This window comes from Plectropomus leopardus, chromosome 14, assembly GCF_026936395.1.
Source record: "Plectropomus leopardus strain MGB_pleo_1.0 chromosome 14, ASM2693639v1, whole genome shotgun sequence".
Classification (NCBI taxonomy): Eukaryota; Metazoa; Chordata; class Actinopteri; order Perciformes; family Serranidae; genus Plectropomus; species Plectropomus leopardus.
Window position 1 is genome coordinate 21999858 of NC_142189.1, and position 17102 is coordinate 22016959.

Consider the following 17102-nt stretch of genomic DNA (forward strand, 5'->3'; position numbering starts at 1 on the left):
AAAACTGCGGTCAAACTTGGCAGCTCTGCTCAAATATGAAACAGTATTCTGTTACTGCATTGCCTATTTCTTAAATGTTTTCAGAAACATGTTTAAGTGCACTTGTTTAGTTGTAAAATGGGAGCGTTTGTGACTGGACACCATGTTAGAAATAGTCAAGTTACGCACCAAGCATCGCTTACTGGCTGAACCAACTCTCTCATTGTATAGCTAAACAGTGCACTAAAATATGTTTCGGAAAAACGTTTGAGGTGAGAAATGGGCAATCAGTAACAGGATCTTGTTTCGCCACAGTGCTGCCTAGTTTAACAGTTTGACCACAGTTCACTTAAAGTGATATAAACTACTGACAGCTGTGTCAGAGACTCCTCAGCTCCGATGGGTTGTTTTCATTCATATGCATTAAGGCCATTAGAAACAGACATTCATCGCCTGTAGAGCAGCTCCAGACTTTATACCCTGTGACATCACAAGTTTGAGACTAACTTCTCTGGTTTCTGGCTTTGAGTGAGAGAAGCTCAGGTTCATAAATATTGATTAAACTCCTGTAGGCCATGGAAATAACATATTGAAATTGTTAATTTAGGTGGTGTTCCCCTTTATTGTAATTGGCTTCAGATTATATTGTAAAATATGTATCAAAATGGATAAAAAGATCACTTACCAGGGATATATGTTTAAAACTGTCATCTGTCTATGTAAATATGTGTTTTTTATACTTTCTGTCCTGTTTCAAAAGCGGTCAAATATTTGTGACTCCTCTCTAAAACAGAATACACAGTGAACAATAATCTCAACCAGTGCACATAACCCTCATATTATAATCTTATCTCAAAATGATTCTCATGTGCCAGCCATTATCCTTTTTCTGTCGTGGCTCGGTCTCCAAGGCCACTGTACTGTACGAGGGATGTGTGGGAGCGAGGGAGGGGGGAGGTGAAAGGGAGAACATGAGGGGCGGAGGAGGAGGAGGAGGTGTAGGGGGGTGAAAGCACATTTGGAGTGAAGAGTTCCTCAGTCGGCAATTATCAATCTCTCAGGAATGTGGCCGCTGCTCTTACCAGACAAGCCGCTGCATGGCTACAGCGGCCTTGCAGCACGCCAGCTCGCATTACCCCGTCCACAGATCTCTGCGCGCGCACACACAGACACACACTCACAACGTCTGTAACCTCATTGAGTTCCATTACATAGCATTTTGGTTTATTTGTGTCATTATTGTCTTATGGTGTTTATTTTTATCACTATCATTACCTACATGGTCTTTTTCTGAAACTCTATCCTTTCTGCAGCAAACAAAGGGACCACATAATGTCAGCAAGGGATTGTCTTTCTGTCCAAGTCCTGCGCCACTGTGTGTTTATACTCATATGTTGTTGTAGGAAACTTGTGGCCACCCTGAAAACCGGCATTTATAATGACATTTTCATGAGGTCTCATTAGCTTTATTTCCTGTAATCCTTTCCGTCAGTGCAGAAATACTTCCCTAAAGAAGGGAAATCTTTTATTGACGCCTGACGACTCCTGCAGAGCTCTAGTAATAAGCTCCTCCTCAGTCACGTCAAAACTCCTCAAGACGCGGAATTGAGTATTTCCAGTTTGCGCCTCGGTGGCCTCATCATCCATCACAGCACATTTCTTGCAGTTTTAGTGCAAGTTTTTCAGAGCTGGAGCTCAGACGGGGTTGCTTCATTCTGCTCTTGAGTAGCTTGTCTTTGTTTGATAATGCCTAGAGAGGACAGCCAACGCCCTGATTGATGCCTGTAGGTGCTGCACTCCAGTTTTTAGTCTGCTGAACACTTGCCATTTAGTTACAGAGTCACTTTGAGTGTGGTTTAAAAACCGTCATTGCCCAAACTGGCTGTTACTGTAAATCCTATTCCAGTAATCTAAGCAGGAAGACCGGGACAGATGTGAAGCATCCTCCCAAAAAAAAGGAGAATATTAACATTTCTATCTGCTATTTACGTGTCATGCAATGACATACCACGTTCAGCCCAACCTTAAAGGGATCATTTGGATTGGGGTTGTATGGGGCACAGTGTTGGGAAGGTAACTTTTAAATGTAATAGATCACCGATTGCAAATTACCTGTTAAAACTATTAACTATTAAACTATTTTAATTGCTTTATCAAAGTAATCTAACTTATTGCATTTGATTACTGGCTGATTACATTTCTAACAGATGTTTTAAGTGCTTAATTGTTGAGCTCAAATTTGTCTCAAAACCAGTGCTGACCCGCATCGTCCAAAAAATATGCCAAAAAAGTATCCCTGCACAGCATAAAGATGTACAGCAACAGAATGAATGTTTAAGTCAACATTTAAGCTTATAAAAGTATAAATAAAACTAATATAAAAAGTCATATGAAAGTGTTTGTTTTTCATATGTAACCCTATTCACCAACAGTATGATTAGTAACTTATTTAATTACATATTTATTTCTCAGTAACTGATTATAATTACATTTATTTTGTAATATAATTAATGGGGTACTTATCCATAGTCAGTGTATTATGTTGTACTGCTGTGTAGGGGGTCAGCAACAGAGTGTATTTTAGCCACCTAAATAAAACATTTTCAGTTTAAGTGTATGCTATACTGAGGGTACTTTTACCGCTTTACCTTTCTGTCAGACAGCTGTTGCAATATGAAAACTGTTGACAGCGTCAGGTTCCCATCTATGCTCTCATCAGAACAGCCAGACTCCATTGACAAAAACAGTCATTTTAGCTTGCTGAACACAGCTGCTGCTGCTCTGCAGCTGCTTCGATCAGTTAGTTAGTTAGTGTTATTGTGCAACTTAAGTAGATCCGGAAGAAGCCTTTTAAATGCCAAATGCACACAATAAGACAAACAAAATAACTGACAGAAGCAGCGGTAGACCAGCAGCTCCTGTGTTCAGCCTGTGTGTTAAATCACTGCTTTTCTAAACTAAGTCTGGCTTTGAACAGAGCCATAAAACAGCTTCACTTTCCTTTTGTCTGACATCAAAGCGAAGCATTTAAAATTCTCTCAATATGTATGCTTAAACTAATATTGATTTTTATTTTATTTTTTGGTGGGATTTTTTTTTAGGTGGCTAAAATAGTAGTTTTGTTGCTGTTGCTTTGCTTCCATGTCAGACTGCCTGCTTCTCCAAACTTGGGGCTAACATCTACTGTATATATATATACTGTGTATGGATTAATATCCCATACAACCCCACTTTAAAAAAAACAGAAATGTCCCTTTAGACTCCCTCACTGACAGCTAAAGCATGCCATGTGAAACTTCATGGCTCAGGCGTAGATGTGAATGGCCTCCTGGTTAAACTGAGCCAGTCCTAATTCAAACAAAGGCGGCTGCCTATCACAACCACTCCCTCTTTGCTTTTCCCTGTGAGGCGTTAGATTCTGCTCCGTCTGCTTCCCTGTGTGACTCACTGCAAAGTTATAGTTCCTGGAGACCCTCCCTGGTCCCCTGCTGCTGAAATTCACATTGTTCATATTTGCCAGTTGATGAGGGTGTGATTTCACTTGAGCATGAAATCATTGTGTGGGTTTACCAGCCAAACGTTGGGCTGCCATGCTCTTTTTGCTGTAATCTAAAATTGGATCAAATTGTAATTTTACCTATTTTTAAAGAAACATTTCAAAATATTACCTACCACATGGGTGCGGTTTTTCACAGAAAATTATATAATGAGTGTCAGAAAATGATCGCAATCATAGGAAATTATTCCAAAGCTAAAATAGTCTCTTGGAGTAAATCCCTTAAACAAATACGGACTATTATTTGCAGTTACTCTTTGACCTTGATCTGTTGAGGGTGTGTACATGACTAAGTCACCTAAAGTAGTTTTCAAATATAACAGGAACTGGCTTTCTCTCATTCTTTTTACACAGCAGTTTGTCAAATAAAATACAGTAGAGCTCAGTGAGATGGAGATCTCTGGCATGGATTTGGGTTTGGATTTGCACAGTAAGCTACGCTGCTGTGCTTTGCTTCAGGCAAGGCAGGTGTCAGTGCACTGCTCTGCTTTAAGTCTATTGACCCAACTGCATGAAAAATTGAGAAAACACCCACATTTCCTCTGGAATTTATGTCCTCAAGCCCCACTCCAGGACATATAGCTGCTAAAAGTACAGTCAATAAATGTCATTTTTATGTATGCTCACAGAGACTATTCCATGACAGTGTGTAAACAATTATCAGTTCCAGTTTACTTCATGCTGATGTGTACACACTGCCGTCGATGTCAGATAATCAGTCTGAGCTGCAGGTATTGACACACTGCGTTGAGGTTTGGTGTGTTTGAGCGGGAGCTCCTGTCCAATGTGAGAGCCTGCCGTCTTTTTGTAAAGGATAAGTAAACAGCATGTTGGAACACAGGCCTGCTCCGGCAGGACTGGGGCTGGGCTGGGAAACCACAGCGGGTTTTGTGTGTGTGTGTGTGTGTGTGTGTGTGTGTGCGAGAGAGAGAGAGAGAGAGAGACGGAGAGAACATACAGCTTTTTTGTTTGTAAATCAGCTTAAGGCATATGACTTGATTGTGATGTTTCTGAAGATATGATACACCCTGATGTGGTAAAGTGGATGGATGTGGTGGAGGTTTTTTAGCGAGGTTTGTGCTACAAATCCACAAAAACAAGTCCGATTTGAAATCCTTCTTTTGTGCCTTGTAGTTTGTGTTTCAACTTTTATGAATTGAGAGGCGTGGTTAGGGGTTAAGTAATTGCTGGGACAATGAAGCAACTCTGTAATTAAGATGTTGGCCATGATGCTTAAACCTTTTAAAAGAGATTGTGAGTCCAGAGTCGGCCCTTCCCATTAGGAGAGATAAACTCTTGCCTACAGCTGAAAATTGAATTTTTCTAAACAGAAACCGACATTTTGTGCCAGTTTTGCCAAAAATAGTGACAAAACAATAAGCTCAGAGACAGGGGAGATTGCCAATTTAGGTAGGACAAGTAAGAAATTTACTGCTTCATATTGTGTGGTAAATTACCTTTTTAAAATACATTGCAGTAGATATGATGAGAAAAAAAAAAAAGAGTGAACAAGGACAAAAGTCGACACAAACAGGGATACGTGTTTTCACAAGCTCTTCTCCAGAAGCTTGCCAGAACTGCAGCTCATGATGTAAATGAATTAAATTTGAAAATCAGTTTAAGAGGATCCTTCACAGGGTTAGGGGATGATAGAAGATAGAGTACTGTATTTACTGTAGAAGATTTGAAGGTAGTGTTGCTGGTAATGGGTCCCACTTTAGTCTTTATTACGTGTGCTTAAACTTATATTTACAATACACATGTTGTTTCGGTGCCATGTGAAATTGCAACAATGTGCAATTAGGGCAGTATGGCTTAAAAATAATATCGCAATAAGTTTAGGCTTATGTATTGCAATACACGATACATAAATCTCGATATTTTGAAATCTCTAAACTATTATAGACTACTAAAATACAAAATTATTAGATTGACTGAAGTTAAATTAAAGTTAACTAAAGCAGCTAAATAAAGTCTTGTTGTAATAAGGGTAAATAAATACTTTCATATAAAGTTGAAAAAAAATGGTCACAATGAAGTTAAATAAATCCTGTCATAATCATTTTAAATAAAGCGGAACCACTTGTGCCTGTGTTTTGAGGCACCCTGCTCATCTCGGGCCAGAAGTGTTGATGTTTTTGCTGTAACCTTGAAGCTATAATGTTTGTAAGTCTTTTTGTGTGTGTGTGCATGTGTGTGTATGTGAGAGAGAGCCACAGGGGAGAGCGTGGTAAGCGCGAATGTTGTGCCCATTTGTACTCAATTATGCCCACGATGTAGTCATTTTAAACATCCCACGTAGAACAAGCCATGATAGATAGATTAAATTTGATATACTGCCCACCCCTGGTTACCAAACCTTACATTGGTCCCACAAACGTGTAGGGCCAGACCTGTTTGAATTTAAAGCTTTTTTGCTATGGATAGGATTTTGATAGTCACCTTTTACCTAGATAAACCCAACAGATATGACTTTTTTTGAAAGCAATCTTCAGACAAATAAAAAAACCCACAAATAGACGTCACAAGACACACAGTGAGAACTCTGCTGTGTACGTCACCTCATTACATTTGTTTGCAAAACTTAAAATTGCAGGTTGTTATGGGTAACCACAGCAATGGTGCCATGAGTCAGCTCCTTGTGACTGGACTGCACAGACAGCGGTCCGCTGGGTGGTCCTCCACCGTGTCCCAGAGCTCTCAGCATTACTCTGGTCCCTCTGTGACGGAAATAATACGAGGAGTTGTTACACTCAGAGCAGCCCCGTGGGCTATAAATGAACGAACCAGGCCCCTCTCCTCCCGAGAGAGGCTTCTGATTATTGGAGACTGTAGCCAGTACAGATGCACGGCTCTTAGTCATGCCCAAATGACTGTAATTTGGAGCAGGAGAAACACAGGGCTTAGTTGCAGGGAGAGGCCTGGTACTTTTCTCCTGAGAAGATGGATGCTCTTTCTTGTTATTGGCCTTTCACTGTAACTCACTGCCTGCGTCTTAACTCCATACACACTGTGTCACATTAGATGTGCAGCAGTGGATAACAAGTTCAGCTGGGCTACATTAAGATAACAAATTACCTCAAAAATGCCCACATATGTGTAAAGTTTAGAAAAGTCTTGATGTGCTTCAAGTGCGCTTCTTAAGCCTCTCATATGGGGCTGCATACCTCTCTCTCTGGACAAGGCAGAACCAGATTTAAAGGGGAACTACAAGCATTTTCTAAATTCATACATGTTATTTCTATGGTCTAGGACAGTCCAAAAATATTAGTAAACATGGCCAAATTAACAAACTTGAGGGCTGAAACTCAAATTTTTGATGTCAATAAGACTGCAGCTTTTCCATTGCCAGCTTATTAGAAACTATGTTACAGACGACAGTGAGAGCATCCAGGGAGATGTTCTGAGCATGTGGGTGCATTATCTGTTTCATAACTGAGAATGCTACAACACAATAAGGCTAATTTAGGTATAAAAAAAAGAAAGCATGTGTGAGTCCATAAAATCAGGCTCCCATTCATTGTCAATGGAGCCACTCCAGGCTTTATAACTAATGTCATCACAAATTTGAGACTTCTCTGGTTTCTGGTTTTGAAAGACAGTAAAAATGATGATTGAACTTTTCTAAGCCATGGAAATAACATAGTTGAATTCCTAATTTTTGTGTTGATTCTCTTTAGCTGTTCCTGTTGATTTGCCTTTACTCCCGTAATTTCCACATCCACACATACTGATGATTATTTATCATAAATATCAATTTGAAAATTTATGTTGTGAAAGCATTAATAATCAGACCTACAATATTGTTGCAATATTGATATCTTGGCATAGAGAACCTCAGTAATGAGTCCTAAAACCTGAAAATCTTTTAGTATTTATCATCTCAAAGTCACTGGCTTTTCATGTTTTGTTCTACCACAAAACCTCCGTCAGTTAATTCGCCAATGATGCCTTGATGTGTCTTAATAAAGAAGGTTGCTAACAAGCGGCTAATTGAGACCACAGAACATCATCATGCTGAACTGTGCCGAACACGGCCTTATAGCCTCGTAGTGGTCGCAGCACCACTGTAGTGTAGTTTATTTTAGCCTACAGCTTTTTACCTCTGGCAATTAAAATCCTGAAAGTGGCATATATTTGTGAGGATTATCTTGCTGAACAAAACGTATAAGCATCATAAACATTTGTTTACTACAGAGCTTCTGCAGTGATCCAAAATCCAGTGAAAAATCTCACAGGCTTTTTGACAAGGTAACCAGGGCGACTTTAGCTTCTGGGTTGGCCTACAAAAAAATGTCATCCCGGGGCACTCTATTTGATCGAAAGTATTGTGGTATTTGGTTTTTCTCCACATTGCCAAGCCCTAATCAGCATATTAGCATTGTTATTGTGAACATGTGCAGCCTCACAGAACAGGTAGCATGGCTGTAGACATGTTTCTACTTTGAGTACACAGTTAAGATCAACGCCTGCCTTTGAAACTACACTCATATGCCAGTTATCAGGTACACCTTGCTAAACCTAAAGAAGTCCGATGCAACAGTAAACCTTCATTAAGGGAAATTTTTTGCTGAAACTGTCGAGTTTACTGATAAAAGGTTCCTTTACGACCATGATGATCTGACTGCACATCTGCTTGAAAACTTTCCATATGAAACATCCAAGCCAGAGTCCTTTAACTTCCCATCACAACTCCCCCTCTGCATTACACAGAGCTTTGATGACGAGAGGCAGTTTGGAAAAGTCTCGTGTAATCCTCAGAGAACATGACATAGGTTTCTGTGGTTTAGCTCCATGTCTCGTCAGGGGCAGGAAAGTATTCCTCGAGACTGTGAAAGATGTTTGCTTGTAATACCCACATGTTGCTCAAGCTTAAAATCCGCCTGCAGTGTTCTGCATGCGTGACCGTGAAGCAACATAGCAGCCAAAAACTTTTCATGAACTTTGTCGATGGCAAATCATCCAGGGATTTCTGACTCCACCTTCCTGCAGTCTTTGTGAGGCTTATTTACAAGCTGCGAGTCCTGTCATCTTAGAAGCTAGCTCCTACTTTTTGCCTGTGATTTGAAGATAAGTATCTAATAAAGTACGCAGCTGGAAGAAGCCCAGTGTAAGCTACAGATCCCCAGGAGCAGGCTGGGAAACCTGCCTCATAGTTGAGGAGTTCAACAAGGTGAAGGGGTGGAGGAAGCCGATGAGCTCATTTTATAGAGAGAAAAAAAACAATGAAAGAAGACAAAAAAACATGACAATGAATACAAAACAAACACTACAATGATTCATGAATGGACACTGTTTGTTAAAAACGCCTCGATGCACACTGGTGACTGTTTATTTTTTTATTCTCTGGCTCTTCCCAGAGTGCTGTTGTGCCTGTGTGTAAAAGTGCAGGAGCCTTACGGGTGCGGCTTTGTGAATTATGACTCCATGTTATGGAATGAAGGGAGCTGTGCCAGTTCTTTCTTTGCAGAACTGTGAAGTTTGGTTTAGCGGCGGGCTGGGGGTGGGGGGTCTGTGTGTGCTGAGCGTTTGGGTTGAGTGAGCAGTGTCCACGGAGGCAAACAAAAACAGACATATATTCACAACACAAGACTGGGGTTGTGTGAAGATTAAGACTTTGCAACTCTTTGTGATGCTGGAGTTATTTTTGGTACAGCACTACCAAAGCAGACTTTAAATCTTAACTTGATTTTGAACCCAACCGCTTTTCCTCAAGATGAAATAACTGGACCTGAAACCTGTTTGGCATCCATCACCATGAACTGTGGTGCCATTGTGGTGCATTCACTAAAGCACCAATATCCACTACATCTATTGCGGAAAAAGCATGCGAATAATAAACCATGTTGTCGGGAAATCAAACCTGGAAGGCAGACAGTAATCAGATACAGTAATTGTTATAAGAACACTGAATTTGGCAGCTTCCTGAGCTAAAAAGGTTTTTTATGCAGCGGCCAACTCTCAAATATCGGATGTTGTGATTTTCTTGAACAGAGCAGCAAGGTTGGTTTTCATAACAGCCCCTGCCTGTGACTGCACACAATGAAAGGGTAACTCAGACAAGAGATGAGAATAAAGTCGACATTTTCTCCAGAGTCACTGTGATATATTTCTGAAAGAAAGCTTGAAGTCTTTGTAAGCTGATTTTAACCCTTTAATAACAACTATCTCCCTGATGGCCACAAATCGCATTAGCACGATCCTGTTTAAATAGATCTAAAATCAGAACCATAATAGCGAGAACATCATTTCTTTGTGCAGCAGAATGTCTTTATCTTTCCCTTCATCATGTCCTGACCTTACATGATTTTATATGACGTGCAGATGTGGTATTTCGCTGTAATGGCCACGTGAGGCAGTTTTTTGCATAATCCTATATATATTGATCTAATTTAAAAACCATAAATGCTAGAAGATTCATTCTTTTACAGCAGAGAGCTAAGGCTTCAGGCTGTCACCATGTTGTCGATGAAATTACGTCATTGTGTTACGTGTGGAGTAAAACCAGCACATGCAGTGCTTTGATGATGATGATGACTAAAAAATTTCTTTTTCTTTTTCCAGAGCGTAACTCCAGTGTGAGGTGGTATGTCAAACCGTGACTCGATGGGGTTCGGGGACATGCTTCCCCAGGACGTGGTCGATATTTTTGCCCAGGAGAAGCACGGCAAAAGGGGCCATAAGAAGCGCAGTCGCTCCCTGGGCCGGGCTCTGGGCTGGCTGAAGGGCAAGAAGAGGAAGGGACTTAGTGCTAAGGGGCAGGGCCTGAGTCTCGGTCCTGCACTTGACTTGGCTTTTGACGTGCACCCTGCTGGACATCAGGGTGGACACAAGGGAGGACAGAAGTCAGGAAGGCAGGCACATCCACAAGGTAACGGTCATGGTAAGAGCCTACGAGATGCTCGACTGCCATTTTATCCCCTAAAGTATTTTGAAAGGTGTTCAAAAGTACAAGAAAATTACCTGAAAATTAGCACAAAAAAAGCAATATAAACAAACAAACAAGGAAATTACTTGGAAAAGGGTGCTTACAATTATAGTAACTATTATAGTAATTATTATAGTAACTGTAACATTATTTAAAATACGTTATTATGGTAATTATAAATATAGCTATAATTATAATAATGTTCCCTAGCATTTCTCACTTTTCCCTAAACATTCTAACTCAATTTTCTCTCTCTCTCTCTCTCTCTCTCTCTCTCTCTCTCTCTCTATATATATATATATATATATACATATATATACATATATATATATACTATTTTTATATATAAATATATATATATATATATATATATATATATATATATATATATATATGTATTTCTAAAACTACAGTATGTCTTGCAGTTTATGGAACATTTCTTACCAGGTTGCAAATCGCCCTTTTCCCCATGTTTTTGCAAGAAACCGAACCAATTTGCTTAGGGTTCAAAGGTTTAAATACTTGTGAAAGGCATCTCAAAGGAGCACAAGAAAATTGATTTCGCTCCAGGTTTCAAAGGAGCTAACACAACAGGGACAATGTACATGGACCACCTCACCAGAAACAAAGACCACCCACGATAACATTAAAAAAGTTAATACACTTTTATGAAAGTGTGCATTAACCTGAGCAGAGCAGAGGCACTATTTGACACAGAGTAATCGCACCTCAGCAGGGAGCTCTTTAAAAGATAATTAAAGACATTTCTATAGAGAGCAGTCTATCTAAGATGAGCAGGAATAAGTTCCTGGGAACCAGTTGAATATGCTGCTCCTTGGCTCCCAGGCATGCGTGTTTGTTCACTGGAGAGATGTTTGAACAGACTGACTTCCTACTCCCCCGTGTGAACTTTAGCTCACTTTGTTTGCCGTGAAAAGAAATCTCTGTCCGTCCTGTTCTGTGACACCCATTACTTAACGTACCTGGTCTTCAGGTTATTCGGAGGGAGACATGTGGCCATGAAGTGGACAGCATATTTTATTTTAACCTTTGTGTAGCCCTATACATGCATCAACACAGACAACAACTTAAGTAAAAACCAGCTCACACATAAAGTGAAGGCAAAAAAACCCCATTCACACGCTCCTAATGAAATGGCAGCAACACACTCCCAGGACTTTAGGATCTTGTCGGAGCTTGCACGTGCGCGCTCGTATGTCAGCATGCTGATCTACACCAGTCCTGTTTCTTTTTGTGAACATTTTTTTGCCCCAGTATAAACTTGAAGTACTAACTTTAGTTTTATTAGTCACACCCTGATGCAATTGACCTGAAACACAGAAAAATCAACCGACAGAACCTTGTTCTACTGACTGGCTTGTGCAAAAAACAGAAGGGTTTCGGACTGTTTTATGTGTGTTTGTCTGCCAGTGTTTGTGCAGTCCTGGCTAATTGCCGCACAGACAGAGCAGGATCTGCCTGGCTCTTTCACTGCGTCTTCTCTATGTGGAACTTGTAGCTCAGAGAAAAGGGTGTCAGGGGGATTTACAAACTCATCACACAGTCAAACTGTACCCATAACAGAATATGTATAAACACGTCTTCAGTCACTTCTGTGGCTTTGCTGAATGCATAGACAAATACGTCAGCATTGACTAAAGAATGCGTAGGTACAGTTGACATTACACAATCTTTGCATGATATTGTGCTACTTATTGTTACGACAGCAGTGTGAGTTTTGTAAGAGAAAGTAAACTGTGAAGAAAGATAAGGTATTTCTCCTCTGCCAAGGTCAGTGCTGGCCGACCTCCCACATCGGACAGAAACTGTGAATTCTTCCCTTTAACTAATCCACACATGCACTCAAGCAGAATTATAGAAAAATGTGGATTTAAGTTGGAACCAATCTTTTTATCTACTGCCTTAAGGTCATAGGCCTTATGGTATCAGAATTATGTGACCCCGACGCCGGTAGTGTTGACTGTTATGTGTGATATATGTGCCAGGTGTTACCATATGCTGCAATCGAGCCCTCAGCAACCTGCGTGTTGTGTGTGGCATGCAGATTATTGATGCTGGCAACAAACCGCAGCAAACTCCTCTCCAGACGCTTCCTCTGATTAGAGAAGGAGCTCAGCAAATTCCCAAAATGCATCCCAGAGGAGGTTTATTGCAGGAGGAGTGGGACACGGTGCAATGTAACACACTTGGCCAGAAAATTGAATACCTCCAGCTGAGCCCCTGATGATGATGATGTGTATTGATGCCAGAGGGGCCTCCTGCCCACTAAATGCTTGGTATGGCAGGCACAGTGCCAGTTAATTAAAGGCCATGCCAGGACCGTTACAGTGAGGAAGGAACAAGGGGTTCTGTTTTTCCTGACCCCTCAACTCCAACTGTTACTCCCTACACCAACACACTGGTACCACAGAGGATCACGTGTGTGTGTGTGTGTGTGTGTGTGTGTGTGTGTGTGTGTGTGTGTGTGTGTGTGTGTGTGTGTGTGTGTGTGTGTGTGTGTGTGTGTGTGTGTGTGTGTGTGTGTGATTGCCTCAATACATCTTTGTGACTTGTCATCATAGATGCCAGGTGTACAGAACATTTGCAGCATATAGAGAAATATAAATCCCCATAAAAGTAAACAAACAATAATAAAGCTGAAAGAGTAGTTAATTGTTCAATTAGTTAATCAACAGATTAACTGTTGAACTGTAAAATCTGACATGTGAGCTAAAATTATCTTGGAAACCCATTCCTTTGAAAAAGAAGTGTCAATATAATTGTTTTAATTAAACTTGTCATTTTAAAGATGCTATATTTTTAGAAAATCAAGTGAATATAACTAAATTTTAAGTACACTTAACAAATAGGCTTCCTAATTGTAGCTTCTTTTTTTTCTTAAAATATATGACAGTAAACTGAATGTCTTAAACAAATTTAGACAATTTGATATTATCATCTGGGGCTTTAGGGAATTTTGAAATTCTTATTATTTCTTTTGCAGTTATCTGAAATTTTATGTTCCAAACAAGTACTCTATTACTTGAGACAATTTAGCACATTAATCTTATGAAAATAATTGTTACTGTACAGGTGCACTGGATCTAGGCCGAAGGGCCCAAGGGTTCATTGGGCTCCTAAACTAGAGCCTCTCTGTGTTCCTGTTATTAACTGTCAAAGAGCTGAGTCACTCTTGTCAATAATAGAGCCCCTCCTAAAAAAAAGTCCTAACACGAAAAACTGAGGGAATAGCTTCACTTTGAAGATCTTAAAAAGAGAGAAGAGAGATTCAAAGTGAAGCTTTTATGCTTCGAGGCCCAGGGGCTGATTATGTAATAACTGCCTATGTCCCGATACAATATAACAACCAAGCGGTAACCTTTGAGGCTAAAAATGAAGCCAATTCAGAGGTGCCAAAAACTGTCTGCTGATAGTGTCCTCCAGTCAGATCCAGCCCTCACTCAGCATCTCGTCCACGTATGGCCGCAATGACAGACTCAAGGCTTGAAAACAGTCTTTACTATTTATTCTTAATAACATATTTCCTAATTTTAGATTAGATAATTTATAAAGGTTCCTGACAATGTAACCTGTTGTTAACACATTAGACAGTGTAATCCTCTCTTATGTTTGCTCCATTTAAGGATAACAGTGCAGATTCGTATAGATCCTCTGTATGGGGTCACCTTACCCTTTGCTCTTGCGGTAATGTATTTTTGTAAACAAGCCTCATGGAGTTTGACCAGAGAGGAAACTGCACAGTAGCAGGTTTGGAGAGATAAACTCTGGACCTCCTGGAACTTTCAGTGAGGAAACGCATTAACTCTGCATTGTCTTCTCTGATTACCTGGACCATGATTCATCCACAGCCAAAAGGCAGAGATTATCTATGGTCACATATTCATTAACTCCTATTTGTTTAATTCCTCACACTACTGATGTGCATCTTTGCTTTCCTGTCTGCTGTGGTGGAGGAAATATTTCGATTCTTTACTTAAAGAAGTATCTCACTAATATAAAGACGGTCCTCACATAAAACTGGGCTGTCTGTGTAGTAAAGATGCACACACTTTAGAAATTGGTGCTACTTCACTAAAAAAAAAAAAAAAAAGTATGGCAGCCACTTCCTGTTCACAAACCTTGCTATTACAGCTAAACAGCACACTAAAATATGTTTATGAAAATATTTTAGGCAAGAAATAGGCAGTACAGTAACATAGAAAGAAGAGATAGAAAGTGGCATAAAAAGAAAAGACTTGGGTAAAAAGTCAAGTACCCCAGATTTTAAGTGCAGTGCTTCAATAAATGTAGTTTGTCACATTCCACCCCTGCCTGTCTGACAGTGATTTATGTCGCTGCCGTGCCGTCAGTTTACTTGATCCTGTGTAAAGCTAGAACACAGGCCTCTCTTATGCAACTCTGGCAGCTCAGATCTTGTCTCAGCTTTGTAATGGGCTCTTAGAGGAATGGCCTTGGTTTGGTTAAATGGAAATAAGGTGAAGGGAAGACCGATAGGTCATGTAGTCCTGCAAAGGTACGCACAGAAGGTCACCTGTTGGCTTGAAACACTCCCTCAAAGATTCCTCACATTCCTGAACTTTATAAAGATATTTCTTTGAGCAAGCTAGAAATAGGGAGCCCTTTGTGTGTGTGTGTGTGTGTGTGTGTGTGTGTGTGTGTGTGTGTGTGTGTGTGTGTGTGTGTGTGTGTGTGTGTGTGTGTGTGTGTGTGTGTGTGTGTGTGTCTCTCTCTCTGTTTGGCATACATGCAAGATGACAGACCCTATGAGGCATTTCATTTGACTTTCTTTGTTGAAGTTTTCATTGTAGATGCTGCTTAATTCAACAAAGAATGTTAAGCCTAAGTGTATTTATCTGTTGCTTTACTGTATTTTGTAGATTTGTAGATACTGTGTTTACCAGACCCTGTCAGGAAAAGGTGTCATGTGGAGCATGTGCTCCACAAAGTGTGTGCTTTAAGGGATAACATTTAGCGATCAATTATTGATTAATGTTTATAAAATGAATGATTGAATTTATCACTCATGAATAATTTTTAAGTTTTAAGTTTTTTGGGGGGCTTTTTGCCTTTAATAAAGTACAGCTGAAGAATGGCAGGAAAGAGGGCGAAAGTATGGGGATGACACGCAGCAAAGGACTGCAGGCTGGAATCAAACCTGAGCTGCTGCAAAGGACTCAGCCAATATGGGGCGTACACTCAAATTCACTTCATAAATACCTTTGGTTGACATTTTACAGAATGCTGTGTAGCCTGCAAAATAATAACACAATAAAGAAAAATTGACAAATAGCCTAAAATCAGTGTTACCCCCCTCTCACTATATATTTAACTTTGTCCTTATCATGTCACCTACAGCTGTCTGGTCTGAATAATAGAACAAGTCAAAGATGTATGAGGATGGAAAACCAGCAAAGCATTGTTCATTTAGGGAAGTGAAAGAAAAAAAGGAGGCAGCAGGGCACAAGTTACAGCATCCTGATTTCAATTCAGTTGGAACATACACAGCCATACACACTACAGTGTGAACAGGAACAGGAAGGCTGACAACGCTTAGATAGAGGCAATAAACAACACCAACCTTAGTGTGATTAATTGAAATTAATATTGATATTACCTGTAACTGTTGTTTGCAGCACTGTTGTGTTTTTGTAGTTATAGAGTTGTGTCATAATGATGAAACATGAACAAGGAAGGGCAGTAGAACAGGTTTGAGAAAACTGATGTGTGATAAGACTTTCATTTTCTTGCTCTCATGGCAGGAAGTAAACAACCTGCCGGCCTTTTTTTATGCAGTCACATCAGGAAGGTGTAACCCATCCGACAGAGATTATTTAGCCTTTATGTATTTAACGTATAAGCATTTGTTTACTCTGTCATGTGCTTTTCTAAGTTAAATTGCCACAGTGGATGAGGATAATTTCTGTTGTACCCTCAAGTACTTTTTGTCACTTTTGTATATAAAATATCTGAAAATTAAGCTGATGCAAGCTCACACACTGCTCAGGTGTCACATGAGAATCAAGCCGATGCTGACGTTGTGGGAATTTCTGTACATGAGGACTGTATAGTAAATAGTCGCACGCATGCTTGTTTATAATCACAGGGTATTGGGGGCATTTTCTAGGATTTTATTTCAATAGGTGAAGAGTTGCCACGCCCAAATGGTATAAGAGATCATATTTAGGTCATCAGATGGTAAGGAAAGTTTACTAAGTGCCAGTTTGCCCTCTAGTCTCAAATGAATTATGCGCTCCAGTTTCATTTCATCAAGTTCCTTTTATTCTTTGCAAACCACGAATATTTGGTGTCAGTGTTACTAAACTGAGCAGGGTGGCCAAAAGCAACAGTTATTATTTATGAAATCATACATTGTGTCATTGTCAAGAGGTGCAGATACATTGTTACTGTGCACAGACTGCTCAGGCTATTGTCACGAAAGGAAAATATTTGCCAACACACTGTGGCAAGTCTACATAGAGACAGACAAATATGTGCCTGGAAAGTTTTGTGAGTCACCAGTCATGACTTTTGTAGTCAAATGAGGCTCTTTTTTTAAGCAATGGGGCTCACTGTAAATAATAGAAATCCACAGTACTATTGGTGAAGATAACTTTGTTG

At 40.0% G+C, this 17102-nt stretch overlaps 1 protein-coding gene across 3 annotated transcripts in view; it reads left to right on the forward strand.

Moving 5' to 3' along the window:
- Positions 1-17102, forward strand: part of LOC121953247 (uncharacterized) — a 36830-nt gene that overhangs the window by 4742 nt on the left and 14986 nt on the right. For 2 of the 3 annotated variants that reach the window (XM_042500227.2, XM_042500228.2), the window contains exon 2: positions 10100-10418. In XM_042500227.2, coding sequence (XP_042356161.2) covers positions 10124-10418 — 295 coding nt within the window. In that variant the 5' untranslated portion in view covers positions 10100-10123. The remainder of the gene's footprint in view (positions 1-10099; positions 10419-17102) is intronic. The other variant, XM_042500229.2, reaches the window with a different exon arrangement.